Below are 8779 nucleotides of genomic sequence, written 5' to 3'. Positions count from 1 at the left end.
AATTTACCATCGATGATTTTCAATAATTTACCAATTTACTCGATTTCACAGCTCAATGAAATTTGGTCACAAGGTAGTTCCCCGGTGGGGCTATCGAACGCCGTTTTGAATTTTGAAAATCGGCCGGCAAATTTCCGAGATCATGGGGGGGGGGACAAACGCCCCCCCCCCTACGGGTGGTAGGGTCCACCGATAGACCTACGGGGCGCGGTTTAACAAGTAGGCATTTCATCATTTCATCATTCGATAGAGACTAGTTTTTCTCAAGCGTATATTTCAGCTAATATCACAACAATAGAACACCAACATGGGACAGTGTTACAATGGTCATGTGCATTTTACACAGGGTTTCCCAATCAATCATCACATAGGTAGCTATCACAGGCTTAGATCCAGGATCTTGAGGTTAGAGGGTTGCAGTTAGCGTTAGATTTAGACAGTATCATTAATGAGTGTGAAATGTATGCATTTTGCCTACTTTTGTCTATATAAGTGATGAATGTTCAACCTTAGCGAGCATTATGAATAGTTGGTGCTCACATCTATTGACACTTTTGTCAAACTGCCTTCAACTTTGGCTCAGGGTGGCAGTTTTGGCTCAAGGGTCTTAGATGGGATACAGTTACTAAATTGCAAGCTAGTGCCATTATGTACCTACTGTAGCTTGACGTAGTGTGTCTGCTGACGAAACAAATCACAATGCAATGCCTCAACTAGAAATATGTGTGCAATATATTTAAATGGTTAAATTAAGATCATATGGGATAATAGCTTCACAAAAACTAATCACACTTACACCATCAAATAAGTGAAGGATTTTCCGTTCATGAGTTATGTTTTCTTCGTATCTGAGCATAGGACAAAACCTTGACATCATTTCAGGACCTTTACCAGCAGTACTGCGCTAGTGTGCTCAGAGTGCACGGATTCAGGCAGCATTCCTCCACAATGCCGGGACTCCTCTTCGTCCTGGAGTCTGCAGAGTGGTAGAGCTGCGTCTGGTAGTAGGGCATGGTGGAAGCAGACGAGATGGAGAGATGTCCGCCAGAAAATTCCGGCCTCAGCAGATTCTGGCGAGGCGCTGTGGGGACAGACAACAAATCATTGAGCGGATCGGAAAACTGAAAAATCATTCACGTGAACACATCCTGCAGAGCCTTATGATAGCCTGATGTCATTAAATAAGAAGCATAAACTTACCGGTTCCGGATCGTTTTCCCATTCCGGACTCGCACACCATTTCCAGGGCGTCAGCCAGCGAGGGACCGCAGAAGTGCATCGCAGGACCACGCTTGTCGACGGGCCGCTTCCAGCTGCTGGAGCCCGATGCAATGTCCGTGGAAACGGCTCCGAGCAGCACCATGAAGAGGACGTGTCGCAGCTGTGCCTGTGGACGTAGAAAGGCGCCGTGCTAGACATGTCTTGAAAGGGAAAATAAAATATTGATGAAGAGCAACGTAACAATGGACCACACTTATCTCCCTGAAAAAGTCATCGCAAAGTGTGTATTAAGTCTTTTACTAGCAGCAATAGGTTTTTATTTATCGACCTCGACGTGAAAATAAGAGCAGTGCAGAGCTAACAAGAAACATTATACATTTGCATCAAACATATGTTGGTTCCTACCATTGTAGCTTTATCCTTCCTCGATGTGAGGGAGCTGCTTCCTGTAGGCCAGCTGCAAGCAGAAGACGGCTGTGTGGACACCTGGGCCGCCTTATATGGAGCTGAGAGCTGAGAGCTGATCTGCCACGGGCCGGCAGCGCAGGCGTCCGACGCGGGGCGGATTGTCAGTTCCAACGCCCACGGACTGAGTTGAGTTTATTTCGGTCAGCAAACCTAAATAACCGAAGAACATCCTTGGTTGATCACGGATACAGAATCGGATCTTTTATCTGTTTGCTCAACAGCATTTTGAGAAACAGAAAATAGAAATTCATGACAGCAGAAGGCAACGCCAATAAAAATGTCATCAGTTAGCTTATTTCATAGGTGACCTTAAGGTCAGAACAGTGCAATGTTTTTCTTTCAAAGTTTTCTTCAGATTAATTTTTCTTCAGATCTTTCACATAGGAGAGAGAGAGAGAGAGAGAGAGAGAGAGAGAGAGAGAGAGAGAGAGAGAGAGAGAGAGAGAGAGAGAGAGAGAGAAAGAGAGAGAGAAAGAGAGAGAAAGAGGAAGAGAAAGAGAGAGAGAGAGAGAGAGAGAGAGAGAGAGAGAGAGAGAGAGAGAGAGAGAGAGAGAGAGAGAGAGAGAGAGAGAGAGAGAGAGAGAGAGAGAGATGCAGAAGAACATCCTGTATTTAAATAATTTCTCATTTCAACACTTCATACCACTCTGAGATCCTCATTCCATGACGATCTGAACAGTCATCGTCAAATTACAGCACCGCTGGGCAGGGCTGCGATAATTTTTCATAATCATATTATCATTGCTAAACCTGTTGTGCTTTTCAGCTTTCAGTTGAATTACATTTCAGGAAATCTGGTGATGTTATATGAGGAAATCATGTCTATTTTACAATGCTCGCCGTTTTGTTTAGGTGCACTATTCTACATTTTCACGTCTCTAACAAATGAATTCATGCATGCTCACTAATAGACGGCGATATTTCTGTGAACGTTCGGCCGGGTACCACGAAGACCCCACCAGCAGGAGATGTTACCAACGACTCGAGATGGGAGCGGCGCCTGCGCGGCCGGTCCGCGTGGCAGCTCAGCTCTCAGCTCTCAGCTCCATAAAAGGCGGCCCAGGTGTCCAGGCAGCCGTCTTCTGCTCTCCGTTGGTCAACTGGAAACAGGCTCCGTCCAGCAAGTGTCGCCTGTAAAATGGTGAGAGAGAGGAAAGGCTATGCATTTCGTACTTAAGTAAGCTTAGGGACTTGTCTTCTTGCAATTACATGTGTCTTTCTACTTTTCCAATCATTAAAAACATCGATGTAGATATAACTACTGTTTTCTGTGTCAACTCCATGGGCGACAAACAAATGAAAATAAAGCCAAAAGATGTTCGTTTTATTTCCTATATTCCATAGCATTGTTTAGTAGTTCTGGCAACTTCATGCTGGACTACTCACACATTAGACTGACGCTTTTTAACATTGCTCTCAAAACTGCTTTGCAGACAAATAACGCTGTAATTTTCTTTTCAAGCGTCGTCCTGTGTTATAAATGTTATCATTATTGTTCATTAAACCATAATCAACAATATTATATCATCATTATTGCTATAATTAAACTGTAGTCTGTCAGTAAAGTTAGGTCATTGTTTGTAGGTACTATTTCGTCCCTTACTTCGTCCATCATTCATTCACGTTGTCCCTCATTTTCAGATGTTGGCGGGACGTTTCGTCCTTCTGATGCTCCTCCTGGCCGTCACATGTGTCCGCACCAGCCGCCTGGACCTGCACGAGCGTATGGTATCGTTCGAGAAGAGGAACCCAGTGCACTATTGTGGAAAAGATCTGGCGGATATGCTCGATCTGCTGTGTCTAGGAGGTGCAGGGAAACGCTCCAGCCCAGGTAAGGAACCGCAGGAGAAATAATTTAGCAGCCCCTTGATCCGGTTTTGCACCCATGGTTTTAGCCTAAGACTGTGAGGAATAAGAGAATTGTCGCTTGAAATGGGACAAAGTTAACCGACTGGTGGCTTCACCCTTTTTAGATCAGTGGACATTAGGAATGAAGGTTAATGACAAGGCGTATTCTGAGGCAATCTCTGTTCTGATGGGCCTAAGTGATAATACGTCACCCTCCATATTCCGTCACTGAATTTAATGTACATAGAATCACATATTCAGTTCATAATGCTGCGAACTGCATTTGAAATGCTTTTTCGCCAACATTCACAACTTGAAACAAAGGAATATCAATATTGGATAATGCACTGCTTCATTTCAACGTAAATCATTTAAATGACTACCATCAAAAGACTGCTTTCCAGTGGCGCGGGAACTACTTTCAGGCTGGGGGGGGGGGGGACACACCTGATACCTCCCGGAACCTAGGTTACCCCTAAATCTAGCTTTCTCACCGGTTTTAGGCCACTTATTTTCCCCCATGGCCTTTTCAACGGAAAGAACGAAACGAAAAAATGCTAAAAAGTGAGATATTCCGTCTTAGCTGAGTCAAGGAACTATCTTTTTTGGTAACCTGGAATAAAGGCTTAAATCTTGCACATAGTGTCATGCCAGGTAAAGAGCGGGATTTTTTTTTTTTTGCTACAATGTTTTCTTCCATTCAGTTTTCCTTTGTGACCCACAACCGCTATTTTAGGGAGGACAAGCTGCCCTGACGGTTCCTGGCCATGTAAAAAGTTCTGGGAGTAGCGCCCCCACGGCCCCCCCCCCCCCCCCCCACTGCCGCCCCCCCCCCCCCCCTCCGGCTGCTGCGTCTATGCTACGAGTACTTTCACACACTTCCATTTGATATCAGTTGAGCGTCCTCCTTTATTTCTGTAATTGCGAGTAATTCAATAAGGCTCATCATTATTAAGGACTCCGCGGATCGATTATCGCAACTAAGTTATTAACTAGAGAGAGAGTGGTACTTCTAATGCTGTAAAATCATATTACGTTGAAATGTTAAGTTTCAATATCATAGTTCGACGTAGGCTATCTTTACCATTTTAATGAGCACGCACTGTGCGTATAAGCTAATTAGACGAGTTTCGTTCCCCAAGAAATCGGAGTATTCCCTTTGGAACCTTTTTTACTTGCAACTGTATTTTCTTAGTGGTTAAACCATTTCTAAGCCCATTTTGATAGAGAACAAATACGAATCTCATTAAACCTAGGGAATTAAACACTTGCCAAGCTTTTGGTCGTGTAGTGGTTGATTTGGTCATTACGGAGCGAGCGAAGCGAGCGGAGTCTTACGTAGAATAACGGAAATTTCTGAGTATGAGCGGCCGGCCGGCCGGCCGGCCGGCCGGCCGTGGTCACGCTTTTGCTAGGCTTATATCTCAGCAACCACTTGACCGATTTACATGCGGTAATTTTTGTGGGGTAGCTTCATTCCTTCTACCAAGTATTGGACTATTCCCGATGCATGTGGGTGACCCCTTATGCACGTGCCACGTGCAAAACGAAGAGGTGTCACTTTTGTAATTGTTGCAATATCTCGGTAACTACTTGGCCGATTGCGCTGAAAGTTGGCATGTAGGTAGGCACCCACTAGGCACTGCATATCCATGTGCCAGAGTTGGGGTGCTGCTGCACGTGCGCACGTGCAGGGGTCGTTTCCAGATCTCGAGAACGGCTGGACCGATGGCGCTCAAATTTGGTACATGGTTAGGGACCGGTTAGTAGGCTGCCGTGCAAAAGTCAGTTGGGACCCATTTTGCACGTGCGCACGTGCAGGGTGCCGCTTCCAGATCTCGAGAACGGCTGGGCCGATTGTGCTCAAATTTGGCACATCGCTAGAGACCGGTTAGTAGGGTGCCGTGCACAAGTCAGCTGGAGGTACCCCCTCGAAATTTCGCACGTGCAAGGCTCACCCTCTCGCTCGCTCCGTTAGTCGCCCCAAAAGGCGCTATACTGGTGTATAATGTATATGCTTCAGTCTGTTGTTTCTGTGTCAGTATGTGTCTGCCTGTTGTGTTTGTGTCAGCCTATTTCAGTCTGTGTCAGTTTGTGTCAGTTTGTGTCGGCTGTGTCTGTGTCAGTATGTGTCTGCCTGTGGTGTGTGTGTCAGTCTGTGCCTGTATCAGTCTAGGTATGTCAGTTTGGGTCAGTTTGTGTCGGTTGTGCCTGTGTCAGTCTGTGCCTGTGTCAATGTGATACGTCAGCTGTTTACGCATAGTTTTTATACTTACTTGCTTAAATATTATGTACTTTTGCAATTTGCATCTATCATATAACTACCACCAAGCACCTGTCATTAGATTAAGATAATAAAAGAAACTTAATGGTTTTCTGGATAATTCATTATTATTTTGTCCGCCTACTTGTTGTCCTCCTTCTTCTTGCGTTAGAATCTGCACGAGGTTTAAGTCGGATTTTTTCAAGCCTGTCGGATCGTTAAAATCCACAAATAAATACGGCACGAGACGACCAATAGGAATGAATAGCACGTCGAAAGTGAAATCAAAAGTAAGATTTTTCAGATGGCCAGTGTAAAATTAAGGCTTTACGCGAGTTTTTCGCTAAAACGCTTGAGGCGATTGGACAGATATAAAAATCCGACTGCCTAATCTTAGCCTGATAGCCTTTGCACCGTTGTAAATGTGACTGCCTATAGCTCGTTTTTTTTTTTAGTTCGACCCTTACTGTAAACATCTTTTTGGAAACAGCACGAGAATTGCCAGCTGAATTACTGAGAAAACTGGCTAGCGCACTTTGTATTGGAGATGTGAACTAATATTTTCAAAATAAGTTTCTAGCACTGATGATATACTGTTATGTTAGTTAAACGCCGTGCGATTTGTTAATTAGTTCAGATATACTACCTGACAAGTCCTCGATCCTTGTGGGGTTGCAAATACCGAGCTGCGAGTCTGGGAAAAGGAGCCAGGTAGAAATAATTTTGATACAATTGATCGTCTGCGAAATCATTGTGCGCCAACGAGTTTTCTCAGTACCTAGTTCAGCTACCAATGCTCGTGCTGTGTTCAAAGAGACGATTACAGTGAGGGTCGAACTTAGAAAAACGAACTATAGCTTATAACTGTCATTTTTTTTTTCTCACAGATCTTATAGCTGAGGAATCGGCCACGACATTGTCACGTGACTTCCTGCTGCCTTCGCTGCGCTCTGCATACGAGATACAGCGTCGTCTGTCCTCGCGAGGGCAGCGGAGGAAGCGAGGAATCGTGGAGGAATGCTGCGAACGGCCCTGTTCCATCTCAGTTATGAGAGAGTTCTGCTAATTCGACCTGACACAAGAACGCTGCTTGTGATATAGGCATTGTGATATGTATAGCTGGAAGGCCGAGGGATGAAAAGCATGACTCTTGTGGAGGAGAAGCAACCAAGCGTGCTTTCGGGAAAGTCTGAGGCAATTTTGTGCTGTTTATTTGGAAAATGAGCTTTGTAGCGTTGGCAAGTCCGAAAAGCAGGCGTCGAGAAAATCAAAGAGTTCGGTGTAAATATCGGAGACTTATTTATATTATTATTCTTTATGTTCATTGGGATTGCCGCTCGGTACATTTACTCACACATGACTTGTATCGTTATAAAACAGCATTCTGTGTTGTGATTTAATGGTAAAATAAGGCTGTTAGAAACACACTTTTGAATAACGCAAATCTCACCTACATGTTCACTGTAACTTTTGCTGCCCGTCGTGCTTGAAAGATTTGTAACGTTTACTTTCAAGTTTATTATTGATATGTACGATGTTCCGGTAATGATTGGAGGTACTGCATTGTCAAATATAAAGTCTGTATCAATGCAGATGGTGTGATACCGGAGAAATGAACTTTGCCTGCCGTATATTGCTAGCGGTATGGTGGTTCGGTTACGCAAAATGTCAGTGGCGGATGCCTGAGGATGCTTTATATAAACTTTGCCCCTCATATTCGCACATTTGCTCGGCACAAGGGCCTTTCGATGTTATTATCGTTGCGTAGAGCATTGTAAATGTACCATGAGCAAGACAGGATTCATTTTTGGATAATCTTGCCCCGCTTGTGTCGTGTGTGTGAAACTCAGCTGTTTTTAAACATTACACTGCATAATACATACAACGTTGCAATCTAAGTACACTCTGCTTCAAAGCGGCGGATTAAACACCTTTTTCTGAAAGATCGAAACACAGATAAAAATTACAAAGAATACTTCGTAATACTTGAACAAAAAGGAGCAACTTATGCTTCCTCGTTCCTGGCGTCTATGCTGAAATAAAAGACACAGCGCCACCATTTCTTTTTTTTTTGGGGGGGGGGAGGATGGAAAGGAGAACCTCTAAAAATGTTTTATATTTCTTTATGACCTTGAAAGCCCATCTGATTAAATGTCAATAAAGGAACGTTTCTTCAAAGTCATTTATTTGCGTCAGTCAGGTGGACTATCACTGAGCTGGCTGTGGAGTACATCAGACTCCTGTCGAGTGCGAGACTGTGAGTCGCTGAAGGACTGTGACGGATATTTTCTTAATGGCCATGGTGGCTGACTGACCAAAAATTGAGTGTGAAAAGCGAGGTAATTGATCATTCTTCCTGTGTGCGTGTAATTTGTTGGAGCTAGGGACCCCAACGCGGTCAAAATTGAAATCACATTTGTCTGTGTAATCATAGATGAAATGGCAGCATTTCCTCAGCCGCAATTAGCCGGCTCTAAAATTCGGTGCACATGTTCGTACTTAACTCGCGCACCGACGGGGGTCTGCGCCAACTTCGCACCGACGGGGGGGGGGGCGGATGACCGCCCCCCCCCCTGAGATCTCGAGAACGAAGCAAGATAGCGACAAGCGGTAAACGGCATCGGATACGCACGGCCAAGATCTACAATTTTTACTAAGGTCATTTTCAGGTCAGGTCAAAGATGACGTCACAGGGGTCGAAAAAGTCAAAATGGCGGCGCTAGATATGGAGAGAGTTTTTCTCGAATAACTTTCGAATTAGTCAAGATAGGAACAAACTAAGGGCATCATCGTGATCCTCTCGTCAATCCGCATCAAATGATATATATGTTGACCTCGAAAGGTCAAGGTCAAAGGTTGACCTCAGGTCACGTGACCTCGAGGTCATCATGTATATCATTCGATGCGTCTTGACGAGCTGAACACAATGAGACCATCCACGCGTCTGTATCTTGTTCCTGTACGGAGTTATTGGCCAAA

The 8779-nt window shown here is 44.5% G+C and overlaps 2 protein-coding genes across 2 annotated transcripts; one reads left to right on the top strand and one right to left on the bottom strand.

The window, feature by feature from the left end:
• Nucleotides 1-257: 257 nt before the first annotated feature.
• Nucleotides 258-1454, bottom strand: LOC122390210 (bombyxin B-2-like). The gene is made up of 2 exons (XM_043382940.1): nucleotides 1201-1454; nucleotides 258-1081 (listed from the first exon to the last, which is right to left on the bottom strand). Exons 1-2 carry the CDS (start codon nucleotides 1361-1363, stop codon nucleotides 888-890), a joined length of 357 nt encoding a protein of 118 aa, XP_043238875.1. The 5' UTR covers nucleotides 1364-1454; the 3' UTR covers nucleotides 258-887.
• A 1882-nt stretch (nucleotides 1455-3336) lies between these two features.
• LOC122390237 (bombyxin B-6-like) lies at nucleotides 3337-7645 on the top strand. Its single transcript, XM_043382973.1, has 2 exons — nucleotides 3337-3520; nucleotides 6688-7645. The coding sequence occupies exons 1-2, from the start codon at nucleotides 3358-3360 to the stop codon at nucleotides 6864-6866; spliced, it is 342 nt and encodes a 113-aa protein (XP_043238908.1). The 5' UTR covers nucleotides 3337-3357; the 3' UTR covers nucleotides 6867-7645.
• The last annotated feature ends 1134 nt before the right edge of the window (nucleotides 7646-8779 follow it).

The sequence above is a fragment of the Amphibalanus amphitrite genome, unplaced genomic scaffold (assembly GCF_019059575.1).
Source record: "Amphibalanus amphitrite isolate SeventyFive unplaced genomic scaffold, NRLGWU_Aamphi_draft 000387F_arrow, whole genome shotgun sequence".
NCBI classification, from domain to species: Eukaryota; Metazoa; Arthropoda; class Thecostraca; order Balanomorpha; family Balanidae; genus Amphibalanus; species Amphibalanus amphitrite.
This window is presented reverse-complemented; position numbering and strand designations above follow the sequence as displayed.

What these genes read in the sequence shown, in the direction of transcription:
- LOC122390210 (XM_043382940.1), bottom strand. Translation starts at nt 1,363, where the DNA reads ATGGTGCTGCTCGGAGCCGTTTCCACGGACATTGCATCGGGCTCCAGC. An exon ending in GGGAAAACGATCCGGAACCG is followed by an intron (nt 1,082 to 1,200) that starts GTAAGTTTATGC and finishes CTGTCCCCACAG; the next exon opens with CGCCTCGCCAGAATCTGCTG.
- LOC122390237 (XM_043382973.1), top strand. Translation starts at nt 3,358, where the DNA reads ATGCTCCTCCTGGCCGTCACATGTGTCCGCACCAGCCGCCTGGACCTG. An exon ending in AGGGAAACGCTCCAGCCCAG is followed by an intron (nt 3,521 to 6,687) that starts GTAAGGAACCGC and finishes TTTTTCTCACAG; the next exon opens with ATCTTATAGCTGAGGAATCG.